The 25,451-nt window shown below is 35.9% G+C and overlaps 1 protein-coding gene across 2 annotated transcripts in view; it reads right to left on the bottom strand.

Annotated features, from left to right (window-relative positions):
• The window catches only part of ITGBL1 (integrin subunit beta like 1), a 284,324-nt gene that overhangs the window by 2,002 nt on the left and 256,871 nt on the right, over positions 1 to 25,451 (bottom strand). For both annotated transcript variants that reach the window (XM_090258003.1, XM_090258004.1), the window contains one exon: positions 5,388 to 5,534. In XM_090258003.1, coding sequence (XP_090114129.1) covers positions 5,388 to 5,534 — 147 coding nt within the window. The remainder of the gene's footprint in view (positions 1 to 5,387; positions 5,535 to 25,451) is intronic.

Raw genomic sequence — 25,451 nt, 5'->3', positions numbered from 1 at the left:
TGCTCGAAAGGGAGCTTTACTTACTATAATTCATAAAGGTTATCCAGGAAAGTCTTCATTATGGATCTAGACAGTAGCAATTAGCCTTGAGCAAATGTTTCATGGCTCAGTCTGGTTGAAATGTCAATGAGAGCAGAGTGTGACTGAGTTTTATAGATGGCCTTCCAAAAAGGTGTTCAAAAGTGGATGCTATATATTTTTTTCTGAATTGAACCATGTTTTCAAAATGTCTGTACTTTAAAGGAATTGAATAATAAATTCTATTAAATGAGGCTGCATTTTATAATTAAAACTGCTAAATTTATTGTGCTTACAATTTCAAATTTTTGTTTAAATGATTTTCTTTCAAGTAAGGACACATCTGCACATTGGATGGTTCATTAAAGTGCTAAAAATACACACACAATCATTTATGTATATTTGACTTATTAAATCTTCTTCTTGGGGTTTTCTGCCATAATCCAGGATAGCTCTAACCACTCCACCCAAATGTTCATTTTTTACAAGACTCTTGATCCAACCATCTTCCTCATTACTTCATCCATTTCTCCTCTTATTACTTCCTACCTAATTAAAAATTTGATCTTTTGTTATTAAAATATATGTATATTTTGTTTTTTGAGAGACAATTTTATTAATGGTACATTTAGAAAAGAAAATATATGAATTAAACAGTGTCAGAGAAGAAAGTTCTCTCAGTCTAAATGTGTTTAAATGATAAGCTAAAATATCGTCACATGGAAAAATTATTTCTACAATAGCAGTATACTTTGATATACCATTTGACACATAAATTCCAATTCTGAAAGTCTATTAATCACTGAAATAATTAGAATGAAAAATATGGATTTATTTTTGTATGTGTTATGAAAAACTAGCTTTTCTTGGTCAGCATTTTCCACAGCTGCATTGTTCTTTTCTGTTTGTCAGTTCTCAATACATCTTAGAGGTAGAAAATTCTTCTACTGCTTGTGCAACTAGGAGTAGCATAGCATACAATAATAACACGTGTGATTGTTATTAGTGTGTCTTATTGCACCTTTGTTATAGAGTGCTCTGGCTGTTTTCATAAATAACCGGGGGTCAAATTGCACATCTCTGGAAAGGGAAAAACTTTGGGAGAGGATTCTTCCTGACAGATATAAGCCACATGACTGCCAAGAGGTGACACATTGTTCAGCTCAGCTGCACCAGGACCCATTCACACCCATGAGACCCAGTCCAGCCATAAGGAGAAGCTGGTCCATCCTGGCATAAACTCTAGGGTGGTAAATTCATGACCATGACACCATTAATCCATTTTTTTTCTTTCTCAGTATAAGGACCCTTAAGAATAATCCAATCTCCCTACTGTGCATTTTACTGGCTTTCATTCTTGAGGAATGAGTTACATTTTCTCATTTGTCTTCAGAGCATTCTTGTGACTTAAAAAGGGGAAAGAAATGAAATTCTTCTGACTTCAAAGATGAAAAAAAAAAGAAGTATAAAGAGGATAAGGGGATTGTCCCAGACCACAAGGGCAATTAAAAAAAAAAAAGTTAAATTTCAATCTGATTCAATCTAATATCTACCTATCTGCCTATCTGTGATGACTCATAAGAAAAATTTTCATATACTTAAAAAAAATGAGTTGTGTATTCCTACTAATCTGAGTGATAGCTATGTTGAGTGAGGCAACTAGAACACTGGTCTATTTGGTTTTTGAAGCCTAACTTTTACCCTGTCTCTTTTTGGTGACAGAGAACCAGCCAGGGTGGGGTAGAGGTGAGGGATAGGTGGATGAATGGATGTACCATGGGCTTATTAGAATGATGAAGGACTCAATAGTATCATTGTGAAAGTCCTAAGGAGACATTTAATGAAATGTGATTATAGCTACTCTCCGGCAGCATCTTTAAGACTATCAGAGTGATGACCTGGGCCTAGCTTGAAGTTATCAAGGTAAAAAATTTTATTATGTACTCTTGGATACAAATAAAAAGCCAATCAAACAAACAGGTGATGAATTATATGAGGGGTCACCCCAAAACACAGAATTTATTTATAATAAAAACTGTGTGCTTTTTCTGACATGTTTAAACTTCAATCACCTTCAAAGTACTCTCCATTTGATGCAATACACCTATCAAGATGTTTTTTTTCACTGCTCAAAACAGTTTTTGAACACATAGATTTTGATGTCTTTTAGTGCTCCTGCTGTTTTTTATTGCACTTCTCCCATGTCAGCAAAACATTTCCCTTTGAAAATTTTTCACCCAGGGAAACAAATAAAAATTCACTATAGGTGAATAGGGAGGGTGGGGCATGGGGGTCATGCTGTTTTTGGTCAAAAACTGCTGAACGCTCATGTGGTGTAAGCAGGTGCACTTGTAAATCACCCATCATGAAATGGGAAAACATGTTGAAAATGTCTTCAAAAAAAATTCACTGAAGCCAAACACAGCCTCTCACAACAATGCCAGCTAGTACAGTGATACAGATGGTTTTCTAGAGCACTCATCTAGTTGGGGAAGCCTCCACTATAAGGCCTACCATTTAGAAGATAATTCTGAATTTTTTGGGTCCCTCCTCATATCACATATTCTGCAAAGGTAGTAGCTAAGCTTAGGTGGACCTGGCTCTAAACTCACCTGTCTGGTACTTACAAAAACAACAGTTTGAGTCTAAGGGCAAGCACCTGTGTTAGCTGCCTCATGAACAAAGTGGACTTTTTTGTTCATTTATCCAGCCTGATAAAATGCTGCAACTTGACATCCCAGCAGGCAATTTTCACTATTGTACTAATGACTCTGTTCCTTATGAAGGTCACAACAATGTATCTTGTTTTAAATTTTTCTATGGAGTGATTTATTGTCTTGGCTATAAATTTGTAAAGAAATAAAATGCTATTTCTTCATCGTCTCCTGAGGTGACGCTTATTGACAGACAGCACACGTTCCAGATTTGTCTCTCTGGTAGAAACAGTTGGGTACAAGCTGCTAAATGGTGTGCCACGGTGACCTCAAGCCCACAGCTCATGCCTGTCGCCTAGTCAGAGAAAGAAAAATACTCCAGTTTACTCTGTGATAATCACGGTTAGGAGTTTTCATTTACAGTTTTGAGAAAAAGTATATGGAATTCTGGCAAGTCCATGAAATCTATCAAGAAATACCTAGCCTCAGTCAAATAACTTGTAATAAGTTTCTCTTCTCTGTTATATCAAAAACCCTTAGTCTATTTTATGGGTTACTCTTTCTGTTGTTCTTGAGGTGGGGATGGGGTGGTATTCTCCACAGGGACAGAGATAACTGCTGTATCCCCACTAGTCTCTGTGACTACAAAAGAGCACAGTTCCACAATCTCAGTTTTAGGCCCATTCTTTGCTCCATAATAAGGAAAGAAAGGAACCTGCAGCCAGTTGCTGCAGACAATAGAATGCCACCATCATCACTAACACCAGCCTTAAAACATGCAAACTTGAGGCAGGTTTTATAGTTCCTTCTGAGTTTAAAGACTAAAAACTCTATACCCATTAAAGGATTAACAAATGGTTTAGAATTCATGCTTTCACCCCTTCACTGATCTGTAGGTATAATTCCATCACCTATCGCAAACAATTTGAAAGAGGCATTAACTAGAGAGATTTTTTGTTTTATTTTGAGGAAATGCCTTTGGGTTCACCCATTTTGGGAGTATTTTCTATATTTACAATGATGAAAAATGAGAATCTCCCCTCAGAATATAATGGCTTCAATACAAATATTTCTTGAAAACAAGCTACTCTTCTCTTTGCATAAAATTAAATTTAGGAAATGACAGACTGGTATTCACTACACAGATGAGCATGGCTTTATGTTTTTTTCCTGTACCTGCAATTGAACGTGACTAGCAAAGACCTACTTATGAACAATACTAATGATTTGATATTGTATCTAGTAAACACATACGTAAAATGACTGATTTTTAAAAAATGAGCATAATGGTGTTGTAATACAAATGAGTTGCCTCATTGAGTAGTTTCTGTGAAAAGTTAATGTCCTTATACCAAAGATAATGCCATCATGAAAATGACCAACAAATATCTAAGCTCTAGGGCTCTGTGCTTGAAACTGTATTCAGAAAAAAAATCTAATTCAGACGAGTTAATCATTTTCAGTACTATTTTATACACAAGACACTTCTTTCTGCTCTGATGACATTTCTTTCTTTCCTCCCACTTCCCCCTTGAAGGTTAATTCTATTCCTACCCCCTTTCCTGTTCCCTTTGTTAATTTATTCTTCTTCAATTCCTTCCCTGTTTCTTCCTTATAACCTCTTCTTCCTTCTTTTGCTTATCCTAACAGAACTTCTTGAACCTAAAGCAAGTGTTTCCAGGAGCTGAGGGTTCCTGAGAACTGAAATAGTTCAAGATTTGTTTGGGACTTGGAATCAGAATGAATATAATAGGAGAACAAACAGGAAAAAAGTGATTGCTTTAAATTCATTTCAGTGCCACCTGGCTGCTGTAATTGCATTAGGTCGAAGACATGGCCTCTTGATTAGAGCACAGAAAACACCAGCCTCAAATACAGAATTCCTGGACACCAAGGACATGGTTGTCTATTGAAATACGCATGTTTGCATCAGTTTTCAGCCTTACTCCTGGCATTATATGTGGTCAGCATCCATTTGATTTTATTTTTGCAATTATGTCAAGATGCCTCTTCCACTTGAGAGCATTGATCTTGAGTGAGAGGTAAAGCAACAGCCAGAACTAAAGGGCACAGTCCTGTGGCACATTCTGCTTCTGAAACCTCCTCAGCAGATCGGCTTTGCTTCACTATATTTTCTTTAGAAAGATATTACCTACTACTCATGATGTAGCGTAAGTGTTGAAGGGTAAATGCAGCTGCAGGTATAGAAGTCTGAAAAGGGCAGTTGTTTGTTCTGCAAGGAGGTGACTGAGCTGAAGAGGAGTAGTGGCAAACGATATTTAATTCCAGGCAGGGCAGCTTCCTAATAGTGAGAATTCCAGGAGCTTCCAGAATGTTTTATGCATTTCTGGGCTTTGCTATTTCACAGGTGAACTCAACAATTATTGTTTTGCCTTTGGTGGGGGAGTGCATTCAGTACCAAGTATAGCTTATTGTACTTTCCTTTTTTTTACAATTATTAATTGTATTTCATTCACAATGAGGTTGTATACAAGTGACTGAGGATCTTTTCACATGTAACCCATCTCATGCATTTCATTTCCTTGGATACTAAACTTTAAGTGGTTAACTTTCAAGTTTAATGTCTGATACAAGTAGATGACAGAGTAATTTTCATACACGTGAAGTGCATTCTGAAAAAGATGTTAGCTGCGTGCTGCTGTACAAACCATGTGTCACAATAGGGATCCTGTCCAAGCTCTAAGAGAAACTCACCCTTTCCTGAGCACAATATGCCATCTGCTGATTCACACAGACTCTTGCTCAGTTCCTCCGTCATGTTACACTGCCTGGGATGTTGGCAGAGGTTTCCAAACCATCCTCTCTCACAAACACAACGACCACAGGAACACATACCATGGCCTGTGAAGCAATCACAGGGTGGGGTAAGAGAAGGAGATGGGTAAATATCCAGCTAAATCTCAGTTTTTAAGGAAGAAACATGCAAAACATAGGATCTCATTTCCTATCAAGCAAACACACTTTCCCTTATGCATAGTCAATTGGACGTGTAATTGTTTAAAACAACTTCACAGCAAAGTTTTCACTTCGTGTAATACACTGAATGTAGCAAAGGAGATATACTCCATAGAGGGAAAAAAAAAACCTTGAAATAATTTAAAATGAAATTTTACCATCATTTCCTGATATCAAATAACATCATTTGCATTTTTATTAGGATGAACTTTTGGTACTTTCCTTCATTGTGCACACCATGACACTCCTCCAATGATGCAAAATTTATTGATTCCAATTTTATTGTTCACCAATAAAAAAAAAAAGGTTAATTTCCATAACAATGACATCTGGTATTATATCACTTTATCTGTGTACCTCTCTACTTACTAATAAGGGCAAATATAAGTGTAAGTAACTGTGTTTCTCTATCATTGTCTAGAAGTTAAAAATAGCATGGTGCTTAGATTTATATCTCAAACTTCCTTTTCCTGTTGTTTCTGTCATTGGTTCCTGGTTTAGGAAATGTTTATCTTTTGGTTACATATCCAACATTGTTTTGTGACAGTTATACATTGGCATATACAATTGTCTAGTTGCTTGCCACTGACTCTCTATTGGATTGCATCATCTTCCATTTTAGATTCTTCTTTCCAATCAATAGTTTATCTTTTTCTTAAGTGTGTGTATTGCATTATAGGCAGATCTCTCTAAATAGGACAAAAATAACAGCTATTTAGCAAAATTTTACTGAGTCTCTATTTTGCTAAGCACCAAGTATATGCAAAATCAAGCATCAAGGACACAGCTGTCCCTCCCAGGGACACATAAAAAAAAACATTCAGACTAATCAGACCCTCTGGACCTGTTAACACCATTCTGTTTTGACCATTTGCTGTGGCAGGACTTTCAAGGGTAAACCCATCCCATCTGCTTCCTCCTATACTCAACTTTGCACAAGGAGGTATTAGAGACCAATGCTTAAATGTTTGCAATTCATTGTTATGATTAATTTAACCTAACCTCATACAAATCCATGTAAGGTTTTTCCATAACACATCATCTAGAAGTTGATGGGAAGCAAACTCAAAAAAGACGTGGATTAATAGACCTATTTCCAATAGTCACTTTTTATCTTTATGTTGATTTACTATATTTAATCTCACAGCCATTTGATGCAGATATTATCCCTATTTTACAGTCAAGAAATTGAAGTTCAGATAAACAGCACAGTTTTACCACAAACTGAATCAGATTTTGACTCCATTTTCTCTGATTTCAATGTCCACTCTTCCTCCATTGCGTCCCATTGCCTTGATATTTCATTTTGGGAAATAAATAATGATCAATTTGAGATAACTAGACACCTTTTATTAATTCCTATATATTTTTTAGCTGTGCATAGTTTGAAGGTATACATTTGATATTCATGGGCACTTTCTTCTTAAAACGTCTCTCCTTACTCTTTCCACACTCCATTGTCTATTCATTCTTCTACTTCTTTTCTGATCTGATTAATGTAGGCAATCCCTGATTGTCTGTCTTCAATATCTCTCTATAATTTTTTCCTTTGAAAAATTTATCATATCATAGGATTTCTGGTAACCTCAGTGATCACATGACTGTACCACTCCTGTGCCTCCATACTTTGTATTCTACTAACATTCAAAATTGATACTTCTCAGCTGCATATATAATTTTCTTTCTAAAAGCTACTTTTCTATATTGTCCATTTCTTTTAATGATATACCTTTCCTTCCAGTCAACCAATTCAAACTGTTTTGAATCACAATGAATCTCCTTTACTACTCTCATCTACAGAGTTGTCAGGTCCTGTTGAAACTACCTCCAAAATTTCTACTCATGTCACCATCATAAACCTTTGAGGAACCTTTCTATCATGTCTTTCTCCAATATTCTTGCTCACAGCTCCTATTACACTACTCTATACACATCATAGCCTTGAGATCTAGTGCTGTATAACTCCCCAGTGTTTGAGATGAAGTTCACCTACTTTAGCTTTCCTTATGTTTTGGGTTCCTGAAGTGGAGGCCCCAAGATACCTTTTTCAACCTTACAATATCTCCTCTTCTCTCACATACACTTCTTTATCTAACCAAACTGACCTACTCCTTCTCTATACATTTCATGTGCTTTTCTGACTTCATGCCTTCGTTTTGATAGAAATGCCATCCTCTTGCTCCCCTACTTAACACATCCAGGTCCTGATTAATTTTCAAACCTCTGAGGACTTTTCTAATATCCCCAAGTGAAATTCATCTCCTCCTCTGAATCTCTCTATTACCTTATTTTTCACCTCTATCATGGAACTTTTTGTCTTTGACCTTATGATATATAATTATTCCTCAAATAAACTTATTCCTTGACTGTGAATTCCTTGAGAGCAGAATCACTCCTTATCCATCATTGTAGTCTTCGGAGTGCCAAGGACACTGCCTTATTCATACTAGATCCTCACAAAGCACTTGTAGATTGAGGTTATTTTTAAACAATATTTCCTCATTTAAAAAAATAAATTACAACTGAGAACTGTAAACCGAATCCAGGACATGTTTATAAGTGATCTGGTTAATGAACTATCTTTCAAGGCCAGTGGACAGCTCTTGGATGACTTTTTTTTTTCTATGTTCTTAGAGTGGAGTGAAGTTAGAGAATTGGTGTCCCCTAAAAGCTACAGATTCAATCAATACTTATTAAAGTGACTATATCTTGATTTCTCCAATAAAACAAAAGTCCTCTTAAAGTGAGGTCTACTTAAGAGGTTAAAAAAGCTGTCCATCTTTAGGGGTAGAAAAGCTTGGATACAAAATAAGTAAGAAAGCAATAGAGATCTTTTAGTACCAAACCCATTGAGCTGTGGATTTTTAAAATGTCCATATTTCTTATTGACTCAGGTTAATAAGCATATAATTAATTTGTCATAATTATAATCATTAAATCTTTGTTGCAGAGTAAGGCATTCTGATTTTCACTTCAAATATCATTGAGAATAATTCAGCGGCACCTCACATCATATAATTTATTATAAGATTTATATGCAAGGATAGGTGATTGTTTTTTTATTTAATAGTGCATTTATTACAACTTTTTACAATGTTAAGTTGGCACACAGCACAGGCAGTAGTCAAAATGCATTTGCATTTACATGTTTTAATTTGCCATTTACATAGCTTCCCTTTAGTTAAAAATTTTTAAGCTTTCAATAATATCTTCTTTATGAACTCTAAATATTTAAGTCTGTATTCAAGAGCTATTTATCGTGCACCAGACATTGCACTAGACCTATCCTTATGGTACTTTTAGTCTGGTAGAGGAGAAAACAAGTAACAACAGGTGAACAAATGCACTTGAGCTATGGAAGAATTAAAGAGGGTGCTAGTATATTCAACAGTGGGAACACTGTTAACTGGAGTTGCCCATGATCCCTAAGGGACAAGAAGCAGCCAGAGAGCCAACATTCTAGGAAAACAAATGAAAAGTTTTTGAAATAGGAAAAACCTCGGCATGTTACAGGCAGTAAAAAAAGGCCAATGAGTTTGAAGAATAATGATTAAGAAAAATAGAATAAATAATAAAATTGGAGAAATACTCAGGAATGAGAACATATCAAACTTATTCTTGGTAATGTGTTTAAGTTTTATTCTAATAGAATTAGGAAATCATAGAAGAGTATTAAGCAAGAGCGATATGATATAATTTACAAGCTGTAAATTTATTTTTGCAGCTAAGTGTGAGAAGTTAAGGTGTGTTGGGAGGAAGTGAGTATGGGGAACATGAGGGAGCATCACAATATCCAAGTTAAAGGTGACACAGGCTTAAAGTAGTATGGTAGCAGAGCAAATGAAGAAAAGTGGATGGAGATCTACTTTGGTGGTGGTGTCTATGAAATTTGTTGTTGAATGGTATATGGCAGGTGAGAAAAACTAATCACTAGTTTTCTGGCTAGAAAATACGTTGAATAATGACAGTATTTATTAGCTATGGAAGCTGTAAGAGGGAGAGGTTGAGAGCAAGCAGCAAATCAGCTGTTTTGAGCTTGATGTAACTGAGATATATTTTTATTTAATTTTCTGTAGAAATTTTATTGGAAACTTACCTAAGAGTGGAATTTTGGGATCTTAGAGAGTGTAAGTCCAATTTTAGGAGATACTATCAAAGAATTTTTGAAAGTGGTTGTAACAAGTTACAATACACCCACCGTAAAAGTATGGAAGTCAATTACCCTCATCAGTAGGTAGTGTTGTTGTTGGTTTTATTTTATGCCATTTTATTTAGTTTTTATTTTGTTTTGCTTTTTTCCTTTTACCTTTTCACATGAGATACTTTTAAGACAACCATGTGGAAAGTCAAGGAAGCAGTTGACACAAGCCTGGTGGTGAGGACAGGTTAGGGCTAGGTGTGTACATGCTGCAGTTTCCAAAAGTAGATACATCTAAATCTTGGGAGGTGAATGAATCCACCTGGGGGAAAAAAGTCTTGGGAAACTCCAATATTTAAGGCTAAGGTGTAGAAGGAGAAGCCAGAGAAGTATGAACATTCGGTACAAAATGAGAAAAATAGTATTATTGTATTGTCTCATAAAATAACAAAGAAGACCAATAAGAAAGCCCATAAGTGGAAACATCCTGAAAATTGGACTTAAAAAAAATTAAGACCCTAACAGTAGTTTCAGTCAGCTTTTACTGGATCAACCCTACTCAGTTGCCACCTAGGCCTCTGAGTAGATCTCCCAGGGGTTGGCTGAAGTTAATATATACAAATAAGTCTGTAGGTTGTCACTTATATTTATATATATATATATTCAGTGAGAACATTGGTAGAATCCAGCGATAAGTTATCTTCATGTAAATGTACAATCATAGATTATTCTAGAGAAAACCTGTAGGGAGTACCAGCCTGATGAACCATTTGAGGTACACTAAATCTGTCTTCACCTGACTTATCAAGTCTTTACACAGGTGAGTAGTTTTCCATCCATCTCATTTCCAGTGCCATTCATCCTCTCCCACATACTTACCCCCATCAATGTTTTTTTTTCTATTCCTATTTCTTCCCTACACCAAAATATTCACCAAGAATTCTCTATATGTGTGATGTCCAATTTAAATTTATTAAGTAAAATGTAAAATTCAGGTTCTTGGTTGCACTAGTCACATTTCAAGTGCTCAGTAGCCACATGTGACCATTGACTACTATGAAGGATAATGCATATTTAGATCATTTTCACCATCTTTGAAAGTTCTATTGGATAGTTGCTCTAGACAATGACCTTTTCCAATAACATCCATTGATTCAGAGACACATTTCCTTAAAACACTGCAATGATCATTCTCAATTGGGAAACTGAGCCATGAATGGATACTAATTGTATCAGGTATGATATTCTGCCTGTCTGATTATTATTCTCTTTGTTAATAATAGAACACTTGTTTCTTTTTTTCAGAGAAATGATAATATCTCCATATAGTAGATGTTTTATTACTCAGGCTCTTTTTGACCTAGAGGTACCACTAGGACAGAGCTCTGACAAATGAAACACAAAAGAAAACCTTCTGGGTGAAGTTTCCAGGAAAGTTATTGTGTTCCAAATAAAATGAGGCAGACTCAGCATATATCTTTTGCCCTTTGTTCTTTTTACTTCCCCTTTCTTCTTTCCTGGAAGATGGACACAACTGGAAATTTTCTAGGAGCATGACAATAAAAGTCATAATGGAAGGGCAGAGTAGAAGGAAAATAGAAGGTGTATGGAATGTTGATGGATCTCAGGTAGTCCCCTCAACATCCATTTCTAAAATGACAACCTGCAGACTTATTTGTGTAAATTAACTTTAACCAAACACAGTCCTAACTAGTACACTTACAAACTTTGGAAAGCGATTTGTAATTTTAAAATGTAATTTGGAGGCAATCCCACTACTGAGTATATTGTCTAGCTAAAAAAGACATGGTCTGAGTGAGCAGCCTGAGAATATGCACAGTATGAGAAATCCCATGGTACTGGGGCTCACTGCATTCATGATCTCCTTCAAATTGCAGCTGTGAACTAAAGAACACCTTGAAGAAGTATAAACTAAATGTGTAATTAAAAGGTGGCTCTTCATTATCCTCTCTTGTTTTTTAAATTGGACTCATGGGAAGCTGTTCTGGGAGCACTGAAAAAAGAAAAGCTTGATTTAGTCCCATTTGTTTATTTTATTTTGTTTGTTTTCCTTGCCTGAGGAGATATATCAAGATAAAATATTGCTACAATTACTGAGATTTTACTGCTTTTGTTTTCTTCTTATTTTTGTGGTTTCATGTCTAACATTTAAGTCTTTGATCCATTTTGAATTTATTCTTGTGTGTGATGTAAGAAGGTAGTCTAGTATCATTATTCTGCCCATATCTGTCCAAGTTTCCCAACATCATTTATTGAATAAACTATATTTAGCCCACTATATGTTCTTGCTTCCTCTGTCAAATATTTATTGATTATAAAAGCTTGGGTTTATCTTTGGGGGTCTATATTATGTTCCATTGATCTTCATGTCTTTTTTTTAAATGCCAGTACTATGCTGTTTTGATTACTATGGCCTTATAACATAGTTTGATATAAGGTAGCATGATTCTTCCAACTGTCTTCTTCTTCTTTCTCAAGCTTGCTGTTGATGTATAGGGTATTTTCAGTCCCATATAAATTTTTGAAATATTTGTTCTAGTTCTGTGAACTATATCATTGGTATCTTTATAGAAATTCCATTGAACCTGTAGATTGCTTTGGGTAGTATGGATATTTTAATGATGGTAATTCCTCCTATCCAAGAACATGGTATATGCTTCCACCCATTTGTATCTTCTTCAGTTTCTTTATTCAGTGTCATAAATTTTCATGTACAGGTCTTTTACATCCTTCGTTAAATTTATAAATTTATTCATAGGTGTTTTATTCTTTTTAAAGCAATTGTGAATGGGATTGTTTTCTTAATTCCCCTTTCTGATATTTCATTATTACATTATTGGCATATAAAATCCAAATGAGTTTTACATCTTAATTTTATATCCTGCTACTTTACTAAATTCATTTATAAGTTTCCAGTACATAGTTTCTCTATGTACAATATCATGTTATCTGCAAATAATGACCGTTCTACTTCTTCCTTTCCAGTTTGGATGCCTTTTATTTCATCTTCTTGTCTGATTGCTGTAGCTATAATTTCCAGTATTATGTTGAATAAGATGTGAAAGTAGACATCCCTGCCTTGTTCCTGATCTGAAGTGGAATGCTTTTAATTTTTGCCTGTTGAGTATGATGCTGGTAGTGGGCTTGTCATATACGGCCTTTATTATGTTTAGGCATAATATCTATTGCCACTTTGCTGAGAGTTTTTATCATAAATGAGTGCTATATTTTATCAAATAATTTTTCTGAATCTATTGATATGATCATGCGATTTTTATCCTTTATTTAATTATGTGGTGTAGTATATTTTGCACAGCAAAGGAAACCATCAACAAAATCAAAAGATAACACACTGAATGGGGGAACATATTTACCAATATGTCTGATAAGGGTTTAATGTCCAAAATTTATAAAGAACTTACAAAACTCAACACCAAAAAAAACAAACAACCCAATTAAAAATGGGCAAAGATCCTGAATAGACACTTCTCCAAAGAGGACATACATATGGCCAATAGATATATGAAAAGCTGCTCAATGTCACTCATTGCCAGAGATATGCAAATTCAAATCACCATGACATATGACCTCATACTTGTCAGAATTAATGTTATCAATAAATCAACAAACAACAAGTGCTAGTGAGGATGTGAAGAAAGGGGAACACTTTTGTACTGTTGGTGTGAATGCATATTGGTGCAGCCACTGTGGAAAGCGGTAAAGAGTTACCCCAAAAATTAAAAATTGAACTGCCTTATGACCTAATGATCCCACTTGTGGGATTTTATTTGAAGAAACCCTAATTTTAAAGAACATAAGGGTATGTTCATTACAGCATTATTTGCAATCACCAAGATTTGAAAGCAGCTCACAGTTTCATCAGTAGAACAGCAGATGAAACAACTATGGGACATTCATACAATGAAATACTACTTAGCCACAACAAAGAAGAAAATTTACCCTTTGTGACATCATGGGAAGACCTGCAGAAGATTATGCTAAATGAAATCTCCCAGTCAGAGAAAGACAAATGCCATATGATTTCACTCATATGTGGATTCTAATGAAAAAACTGAACTAGCAAAATAGAGACAGACTCATAGATATAGATCAGGCTGACAGCTCTAAGGAGGATTAGGGGCTAGATAGCTTGAGAAAAAGAAAAAGAAAAAAGACTCATGGACACAGATAACAGTGTGGTGATTGTGGAGGCGAGAGATGTGTGTGGAGGTGAAGCGTTTACAAGGGAGATATATGGTAATGATAAAATACAATGAAAAAAACTATTAAAACAAAAAAAGAGGAAAATAAGTAAGCATTCCATTTATTATTTTCATTCTGGTATACAGAGTAAAAGAGAGAGGGCTTTGATTAATATTATTTTAGGCTAAAAACAAACACATGTGAGCCAAACTGTGGGCAGATTTTGTTTGTGAAATACTAAAGCCATATACCACTAAAAATGAGTACATCTTAAGTACTATCACTCTGGATAAAATATGTTTTTTCAGCAGTGACTTACATTTATAGTTTATGTAAAACTTTTATTGTTAATAAAGATGTATTGAGAGGGTTCATATATGTCCCCATGATCATTAAACATGACTTCCCAATAAATTAATTAAATGGAGAATGGTCTTACTTCATACTGACTTTCTTTTTTGCCAGTAACTTTCAGGTTGTAATTTTGCTGTAATTAAAACTGAACTGCTTAAAGTTATGTAATCACTCACATTCACCTTCAGGTACAACTGTTAATTTATCCCAGCTTGCCAGAATTGCCTTAATCATCTTCGGTGGTGTTGTTGTTAGGAAGGTGGATAAATAACATTGGCTATCAGTTCTCCTGTGCCTCTTGATTAGTAGGTTTACGAACACTTTTGGTTTTACTATTTCTTGTTTGCTGAAATGCTGCTTTGGAGTTAGTAACTTGCACTTTTTTCTGAACACACTGTGGATACAAAGGGTCAGAGTTCATCCCTGCAGGTGAAAGGTTGCAGAAGTTATGGCTCAGTGTCTGGTGGTGAACTGAGAAAATTACAAAAACTAGTGATTCTCTATTTGTTTTCCTCTGAAGCCATACTAGCGGGATGATGTCAGTGAGTTTCACACACTCATAGTAGTAAGATCCATTCACCACTGGCTGCCACATGATGGGATACTAAATGCTTTCAACAAACTAGTTGTCATTAGTTCCCTGACACTCAGAAATGCCAATTTGTAGGATGCCAACTTCCTTTAAAAACACTTTGTAACCTCATGATACCTTAGATAAATGGATTTTGTCCTGTTACAGAGATGGACACTTCAATCTTATGCTTTCTATTACATACATAAGGCACTCATTAATTGCTTACTTATCAGATAGAACCAGGCACTTTTCATGTTTTATGTCTCATTCTTACCTTAAAGCCAACAGGTGAGCATTATTATCCTTATTGTACACATGGGTAAACTAAGGCAGAGAGACCAAATGACTCATCCAAGTTATGACAACTAGTAGGAAATAAGAGCCAAAATCCAAATGCTGGTCCTTTGAGTATGAGGTTTGCATTCATATTGCTGGAGGCCTTGCCTCATTTGGCTTAAAAGAAAATGGTTACTTCTATTCATTTAAATCTTGTTGATAAAATGTGGTAGGGTGTACACACACACAAACTGAAGCAAGTGAACATACCATAAAACGTGAGATTCCAAGACTTCTGGCCAAGATGGAGGCCTAGACTGACACGCTCCATCTCCCTTCAGAACTAAGGACTACAACTACTACAAAAGCATAAATAGACAGAAGTTCCATAAAATAAAGCTATATGGAAGTCCCACGTATGAAGTTAGAAACAGGTGGTGCTTGTCCGGACGGGTAGGAGGGGCGAAGCTGGGGCAGACAGGTCAAGCTGTGCTGGCGGTGACAGCTGCAGTGATGGGTAGCAGGACTGCGGCAAGCACAGACACCTGTATTTAAGGGGAGGTAAGAAGCGCCTGGGAGTACCTCTAGCTGCAAACCAAACCCGTCAGCTCACAATTCCAATGCCGAGGAAGCAGACCCACATTGCCTTGGACTGTGAGGCTCAGAGGGTGTGGGGATGGAGGAGGAGGCTCCTGGTCTCTCAGCAAAGAGAGACCAGCAAGAATCCATCTTGGACCCCTGCCCCCACACAAAGTGCCACAGTGTGGTGAAAAGGGTCTCCCGGCAGTGACGAGTTCATGGGGCTCCGCCCCCTGTAGTGTAGGAAGTGTGACAGCCCCACCCGGGAAGCAAAAAACTGCCAGGATGGCAGGGATCATGATAGAGATCCCAATCACGCAGCTGACCAGACAGCAAATACATGATTTATCATACCAGCAAATAATCTTTTTGAGGCTCAGTTCAGAGCTATAGTTATAAGACAGTTTATAGAACTAACAGCAGATCTTAATCAAGATGGGGAAGGAATGAAGGCTGGTCATGCTGAAATGAATGAAAACACATGCGAAACAAGTGGTGAGGAAAGGAAAAACAGGGATCAACTCAACAAATCGAAATATAGGAAAGGAACAAACAGTCAATCAGTGCAGAAAGAGGAAACAAAAAGTGAGGAAAATGAGGAGGGGCTCAGAAACCTCTGGTACAGCTATAAGTGAGCCACTATCCAAATTATAGGGTTGCCATAAGGTGAAGAAGAAGTAGAAATTGAAAAATTATGTGAAAAAATAATGAAACAGAACTTCCCTAACTTGAGGAAGGAGATAGACTTCAGGTCTAGGAAGCACAGAGAGTTCCAGAAAAACTGGACCCAAGGAGAACCACATAAAGACATAGTATAATCAAAATGTCAAAAATTAAAGATAAAGAGAAAATCTTAAAAGCAGCAAGAGAGAAGAGAATTACATACAAAGGAGTCCCAATTAGACTATCAGCTGATTTCTCAAAGGAGACCCTGCAGGCAAGAAGGGACTGTCAAAAAATATTCAAAGTAATGTAAAGCAAAAACCTACAGCCACAGTTACTCTAACCAGTGAAGCTGTCATTCAGAATAGAAGGGCAGAGAAAGTGCTTCCAGGACAATGTAAAACTGAAGGAGTTCATTAGAGTCAAAGCACTGTTATATGAGATGTTAAAGGGACTTGTTTAGAAGAAGGAGGATCAAAACTATGAACATTAAAATGAAAACTGTATCACAACAACCAACAACAGAAGCTAGGGAATTGAAACAAAAACAAACTAAGTAGACAAAGAGAGTGGAAAAAGAATTATAGGTATGGGGAACATATTGGGGGGAGGTCAGTTGGGAGGGGGAAGGGGCGAAGGGAGGGAGATGGTACAGGAATTAAGAAGAATATTAGGAGGGAGTGGAGTACATAGGAAGATATTGAGAAGAACTATATGCACAACCAATGGGCATGGACTAAGGGGGGGGACAACTGGAAGGAGGGGGTGTTACTGGGTGGAGGGGAGCAGAGGGAAAAGAAATTGGGACAACTGTAACAGCATAACCAATAAAACATATATATAAAAAATGTGGGCTTTCTCCACACAAAATATCAAAACACCGAAAGAAGATTCATAAATCTAGAATCCAAAAACTACCTCTTAAATAAAACTAGAAGAAAATACAACAGAATTTTATCAGGTATTAATTTTGGATGGCAAATTTATGGGTAATTTTTATTTTGTTCTTTATATTATTTTGGTTTTATTAACTGTTGAAAAGAAGAACATTAATATAAAGTATTTTACAATGTCCTAATACCTAAAGATGAGCAAAGGAAAATAAATGAAGCTAAACTAATATATATTATGTGACAAATGAGTAAAGTTTTTTAAAATTCTTCCCAAGGATAGATTCAAGAGTAGCTGAGAAAAAGCTCTGATGTAAGAAAATAAAATAAATACATTGCTCCAACATATAAAGTATTTTTCCACCTCTGTGTCTTGCTTAGCTTTCCCAGGCCTATCGTGTTCATATTCAATTTTCACACCTATAAATATTAGCTATTCTAGGCCCACATCAAATGTTAATTTCAATTTAAAGTGGAAATAATATTGTGCATGCTTCTGCATCCCTTCATGTATAATTTATTCAAAAAAGTTCTTAAGCATCAACTTCTAATCTAAGTTTGAGGATGCAATAATTTTTCAGAAGGAAAAGTTTTTGTTACATCCATGAGAACTGAAGAGACAAATATGATAGCGTTTTAATGAAGCTGTTGCTGTATAGAGGAAGTATAAAATAATTTTAGAAAGGCTTTCTAAAAGAGATGACTTGAATGAATGAAAAAAAAGGATAAAGAAATTTTAGAAGGAGGACTAAAGATAAGGAATTGAATGTCAGGTTAAAGAAACAAAATCATAATACATTTATGTTTCTCCATCTCTATTACCCTCCGTGGAAATAAAAAAACCTCAGTTTTTCAATAGATGAAGACAATTAGTCCTGAAAAAGCAGTCTCCTCCACCTATCCAATTGCTCAAGCCACTGATTCATCCTTGATTCAACCCTGCCTCTCACTCACATCATTCAATCATGAATTTCTATAAATGCTTTTTGTACCCCAGGCCAGTGGCAGGGGTGAGGGCAACTTTTCATAGGTTCAGCTAAGCTTTTATATTCACCCTTGGCACTAGTCTCCTCAGATATGGGACAGGAAATGCATCCCAGCAACTGGACAGTACTGGGCTTTTCTCTCCATGGGAGTCCTTGCAGCAATTCATGAAGATGACAGCTCAACATGAGAGCTCAATCTGGGGATCACTTTCTCTATAGATAACACAGCCCAGAACACACAGAGATGAGATTCATGTTGCACAAATGTTGAGACTTCTTTGGTTTAGAAGAAGTCTCATGCTCCACAAGAGCCAATTTTTTTTCCTAACAATTCCTTACCATAGCTTCCAGAAACCCTGCAAAGAACATGCTTGTTGGCAGAGTCACAGCACTCATGGAAGCAAAAGCATGGCATTCCCATCAGACATTCATGATCCCTTCCAACCCAGTTTAAATGTACCAATCATAGGTTATTATTACCATGAGCAATGCTTCCTGGTAATTTTGGCATATGCCATCTGCATCTGTTTCCAGGGAAAGAAAGCTAGGAGTTCAACAGGTTAGAGTTTCTTGATGCAAAGAAAAGAATTTTGTTAGCCAGTTGTCCATATTGTTTCTAATACTTTCTCTAATACATCTAATACCTTTTCCACTCTACTAACCTCCATCTAGCTATACAACCCTCATCTCTCACCAGGACTCACCCACATTCATCCACCAACCTCACAAGCACATCCCAGCAATTTATATTGAACTATTTCACCAGCAGTTAAAGGTACTTCTTTTCTTATTAAATGACTTTTTATCGTTAGTCTATCACAGTTGTCCCAATTTTTCCCTCTTTGCCCTCCTCAGCCCATCCCAATCCCCACTCCCATAGTAAATTCTCACACTGTTGTCCATGTCTGTGGATCATTCATACATGTTCTTTGTCTAGTCCCTTTCCCTTCTTTCTACCATTATCACCCTCCCCCTTCCCCTTTGGTCACTTTTATCTGTTCCATGTTTCCATGCCTGTGGTTTTATTTTGTTCATTAGATTCCTCTTATAGATGAGATCATATGGTAATGGAATGAGAGAATATTATGTAAAGGTACTTCTTAAATAGAATAATTATGTTATTGCCTTATTTAAATCCCTGCTAGGTCTTCTAATAATTCTTTCAGTAAAGCCCCAAATCATTAATATGGTTTATTAAGTATGTCATACCCTTTTCCCCTTTGCTTTATAATCTCCAATCATACAGAGTTTCTCCCTGGTCCACAAGTATTTCTTAAACATGTAACTCTCCCAGTGTCCCATGTACCTTGGAACACACCATTCTCTGTGACTGCTGTCACATCCACCTCTCCTAACCTGGCTAAGTTCTGTGCATTCTATCATTGCCACATATGCTTGTGTGATGCCTAGATTTTTAATAAATGTAAAGCACATATTATGCATCATATAAGTGTTACCCAGATATAAAGACATCAGAGAAGACTTCCTTAGCTGTTTGTTAAATTCCCCTATTATGTATGTTCCCACTGAACTTGTGCTACTCCTTTCAGACCACTCACCCCATTGTCATTCCTTTGTGAATGTCTGCCCTTCGAGCTTAATTACTAACTCCAATAAGTTCACCACTGAATCTCCACTGCTGGCAAATATCTGGGACTCAATAAATATTTGTTGAATTAATGAAGAAATAAATGATTACTTTATTTTCAACCATGCAGAACTTGAAATTTCCATATAAAAATACTTAATTATAATTTGAAAAGAAGAGTCTGGGTCCAGGGGGAGTGATACTAAGAAATAATTTTGGGAGACATTGACCTAAAGATGAAAGTGGAAGAGGCTGAGATTACTTGAGGGGAACAGAAATGACATCCAAGAGCCATTTCAAGGGAAATGCTAAGATTTCTTGGTAAGCTCTGGGAGATGAGCAAGAGCAAGAAATTAAATGGTTAAAGGAAAAGTCTGAGAAGAAATGGACAGAGAAGTTATTTCTGAGGCCTAGGGAACAGACTATTTCATGGGGTTTCAGAATAGAGTAACTACAACTCTATGCTAAAAAGTAGTCATGTAGAATAAGAACTAAAAACCACCTAGTATTTGGGCAACTAGGAACTATTGATAAACTCAGGGAGAGTTGGTTATGTGGAATGGTTGGAGATAGATCAAGTTTCCATGGGCTTAAGATTGAACAAAGAGGAATGCTAGCACACAGGTAAGAGGTAATGGTATCAAGTGATAAAAAATATTTAAGGACCTGTGTGGGTTTGAAGGGCACTGCAGGGCTTTACATCGAATAAGTATGCAATAAGTACTTGCTGATTTAATTATATTATGTGTTATGTACATCAGAAGATATTACTAAATAATGAGAGACTTCCTTATGATAATGGATGTTTTTATATAGAGGGAGGAGAAATACAGAAACTTTGCAAAGGCTCATTTTGATTTCAGAAAGTCTAATGGCTGATATTTTCTTATTTGTACTCCTCCTTGCTTGACCATGTCCACTGCAGAGAAAGACACAATAAAACTACTTCTGAAATGAATGACAGCCACTTTGATGTCAACTCTGAGAAGAATTACCAGAAATGAGAAATCATCAATGCCACCCAAAATTGAAGACTAGTCAAAGTTCTGAATAAATTGTTGTTACAAAAGGCATTGACAAGCAATTATGGACCTCTGTCACATATCCCATAGAGTTTACAGTAGGCCACATCATAAATTTCTGAGTTATATGTATTCAATAATTATGATAATGTCTATGTATATATATATGACACTATGTGCCAGGTACTATCCTAATTTATGTAATCTCACAACTCTAAAATGTGGCTATTAGTATGATCATCATTTTATAGATAAAAAATGGGGGTTATGTAAATTGCCACAAATGGCACAGCTAGGGTTGGAACTAAGATAACCTTGCTTTAGTCTACCATTTTAACTACTGTACTATATTGCCATTTTGTTTTATTATTTTTGGGGGAGTCTCTTAAATTCTTTTTTTTTAATTGTTTTTCTATTACAGTTGTCCCATTTTCCCCCATTGCTCCCTCCATTATACCCACCCCTTCTCCCACAGTCAACCCCAACCCCATTTTCCATGTCCATGGGTCATTTATACTAGTTCTTTCCCACATCCTTTATCTTTTTACCCCAATTCCAACCCCCCCCCCATGGTCACTGTAAGTCTGCTTCTTGTTTCCATGCTTCTGATTCTATTTTGCTAATTTGATTGTTTTGTTCAATAGTTTCCTGAATTAGGTAATATCATGTGGTATTTTTTTTTCTCTACATGGCTTACTTCACTTAGCAGAATACTCTATAGTTCTGTCCATGTTATTGCAAATGATGAGTTTCTTCTTTCTTTCTGCTGTATGGTATTCCACTGGGTAAATATACCATTGTTTTTTAATCCACTCAACTACAGATGGGCACTTAGGCTGTTTTCAGCACTTGGCTATTGTAAATAGCGCTGCTATGAACATAGGGGTGCATGGGTTCTTTTTAATTGGTGTTTTGGGATTCTTTGGGTATAATCCTAACAATGGAATCTCTGGATCAAAAGGCAGCTCCATTTTTAGCTTTTTGAGGAAATTCAATACTGTTTTCCTTAGTGGCTGCATCAGTCTGCATTCCCACCAACAGTGCACTAGTGTTATCTTTTCTCCACATCCTCACCAGAACTTGTTGTTTGTTGATTTGTTGATGATGGCAATTCTGACCAGGGTGAGGTGGTATCTCATTGTGGTTTTAATTTTCATCTCTGATGGCTAGTGATGTTGAGCATCCTTTCATATGCCTATGGACCCTCTGTATGTCTTCTCTGAAGAAGTGTTTGTTCAGGTCCTTTGCCCATTTTTAAATTGGATTGTCTGTCTTCTTGGTGTTGAGTCATATAATTTATTTATATATTTTGGAGATCAAACCCTTGTCTGGGGTATCATTGGCAAATATGTTTTCCTATATGGTTGGTTCCCTTTTCATCTTGCTGATGTTTTCTTTTGCTGAACAGAGCTCTTTAGTTTAATGCAGTCCCTTTTGTTTATTCTTTTATTTATTTTTCTTGCCCTAGGATATATATCAGCGAAAATATTGCTACATAGACTATCTGAAATTTTCCTACGTATGTTCTCCTCTAGGGCTTTTATGATGTCACGGCTTACTCTTAAGTATTTTATCCATCTTGACTTTATTCTGGTATGTGTGTAAGTTGGTGGTCTACTTTAATTATTTTTAATTTCCCTGTTATTTCTCCCAGCACCACTTATTGAAGAAGCTCTTTTAACTCCATTTTATGTTCCTTCCTGCTTTGTCAAATATTAGTTATCCATACAGACCTGAGTTCATTTCTGGGCTCTCTATTTTGTTTCATTTATCAATATGTCTGTTCTTATGACAGTACCAGACTCTTTTTATTACAGTGGCTTTGTAGTACAGTTTGATATCACGTATTGTAATTCCTCCTACTCTGTTCCTCTTCCTCAAGGTTGCTGTGGCTATTCGGGTTCTTTTTTTGGTTCCATATAAATTTTGGATTATTTGTTCCAGGTCTGTGAAATATGCCATTGGGCTCTGGCTGGTATGGCTCAGTGGATTGAGTTCCAGCCAGTGAACCAAAGTGTCACTGGTTTGATTCCCTTTCAGGACACATGCCTGGGTTGTAGGCCAGATGTTCAGTTTGGGGGTGCGTGAGACGCAACCACACACTGATATTTCTCTCCCTCTCTTTCTCCCTCCTCTCCCCTCTTCTAAAAATAAATAAAATCTTGAAAAATATATATGCCATTGGTATTTTAATAGGGATTGTATTGAATCTATAAATTACTTTCGGTAGTATAGACATTTTAATGATGTTGATTCTTCCCATCCATGAACAAGGTATATGTTTCCATTTATTTGTATCTTCCTTAATTTCTTTCTTCAGTGTTATATAGTTTTCTGAGTGCAAGGTTTTACCTCCTTGGTTCAGTTTATTCCTAAGTACTTTATTTTTCTCGTTGCTATGGTAAATGGGATTTTTTTTTCTAGTTTCTATCTCTAATATTTTATTGTTGGTGTACAGAAATGCCTTGATTTCTGAATATTGACTTTGTACCCTGCTATTTTGCCAAATTCACTTATTAGGTTGAGTAGTTTTTTTCATGGGGTCTATAGGGTTTTCTATGTACACTATCATATCATCTGCAAATAATGACAGTTTTACTTCCTCTTTTCCAATTTAGATGCCTTGTATTTCTTTTTCTTGTCTAATTGCTGTGGCTAGAAATTCCAAGACCATCTTAAATAAGAATGGAGATAGTGGACATTCTCATCTTGTTCCTGATCTCAGGGGGAATGCTTTCAGTTTTGGCCTATAGAGTGTGATGTTGGCTTCAGGTTTCTTATATATGGTCTTTATTATGTTGAAGTGTGTTCCCTCTATTCCCATTTTGCTGAGAGTTTTCATTATAAATGGGTGTTGTACTTTATCAAATGCTTTTTAGGCATCTATTGATATAATCATGTGATTTTTGTCTTTCATTTTGTTTATGTGATATATTACATTTATTGATTTGCAAATATTAAACCACCCTTTCATCCCTGGGATATTCACCCATTTAATCGTGATGTATGATCTTTTTAATGTGTTGCTGGATCCCGTTTGCCAATATTTTGTTGAGGATTTTAGCATCTATGTTCATCAGTGATATTGGCTTGTAATTTTCTTTCTTTGTTGTGTCTGGACCTGTTTTTGGAATTAGGATAATACTGGCCTCATAGAAAGATTTTGGGAGTCTTACCTCTTCTTGGAGTTTTTGGAATAGTTTGAGAATAGGAGTTAGTTTTTCCCTAAATGTTTTGTAAAATTGCTTGTGAAGTCATGTGGTCCAGGGCCGTTGTGTGCCAGGAGTTTTTTTTTTTTTACAATTTTATTTATTTATTTATTTATTTATTTATTTAATAGAGAGAAGGGAAAAGAGAAAGAGAGGGAGAGAAACTTCACTGTATGGTTGCCTCTCATGCTCCCCTAACTGGGGACCTGACATGCAACCTAGTTATGTGCCCTGACTGGGAATCAAACCAGCAACACTTAGGAGTTTTTTTTTTATTACTGCTTCAATTTCACTAGCTGTTAACAGTTTATTCAGGATTTCTGCTTCTTCTTGATTCAGTTTTGGAAGATTATATGTTTCCAGAAATTTGTATATTTCATCCAAGTTGTCAAATTTCTTGTCATATAGTTGTTAATAGTAATTTCTTAAACTCCTTTGTATTTCTGTAGTATCAGTAGTGATTTTTCCTCTTTCATTTCTGATTTTGTTTATTTGGGTCCTCTCTCTTTTTTTTCTCAATGAGTCTGGAAAGGCTTGTCATTTTGATTACTTTTCAAAGAACCAGCTCCTGCTTTTACTGATCTTTTGAACTGATGTTTAGTTTCTATGTCATTTAATTCTGCTCTGATCTTGATGATTATTTTCCTTATACTCACTCTGGGCTTTTTTTATTGTTATTCCTCTAGTTTTTATAGATGTATGGTTAGATTTTTTTAAAATTTGAGATACTTCTATCATTTTCAGCTAGTCCTGTACTGCTATGAATTTTCCTCTCAGGACTGCCTTCATTGTGTCCCATAGGTTCTGGGCCACTATGTGTTCATATTCATTTTTTTCCAAAAACTTCCTGATTTCTTCTTTAATGTCATTGTTAACCATTCATTATGTAATATCATGTTATTCTTTCTCAATGAATTTGAATGTTTTTGAGTATTTTCCTTGAGGCTGATTTCCAGTTTCAAGGCATTGTAGTCTGAGAAGATGCTTGATATAATTTTAATTTTCTTGAATTTCTAGAGGGTTTTTGTGTCCAGCCATGTGGTATATGTTTGAAAATGTTCCATGTGCACTCGAAAAGAATGTATATTTTGCTGCTTTGGGGTGAAAGGCTCTATATATATCAATAAAGTCCATTTTATCTAGAATGTTGTTCAATGCATCAATATCCTTGGTGTTTCTTTGCTTCAAAAATCTGTTCATTGTTGACAATGTGATGTTAAAAACCCCTACTATGAGTGTGTTGCTGTTGATATCCTTTTTGTAGTGTTCCAATATTTTCCTTATATATTCGTTGCTCCTA

Source organism: Furipterus horrens, unplaced genomic scaffold (assembly GCF_987537825.1).
Source record: "Furipterus horrens unplaced genomic scaffold, mFurHor1.1.pri manual_scaffold_12, whole genome shotgun sequence".
Lineage (NCBI taxonomy): Eukaryota > Metazoa > Chordata > Mammalia > Chiroptera > Furipteridae > Furipterus > Furipterus horrens.
The sequence above is the reverse complement of the archived record's forward strand: the minus strand, read 5'-3'. Positions and strand labels throughout refer to the sequence as shown.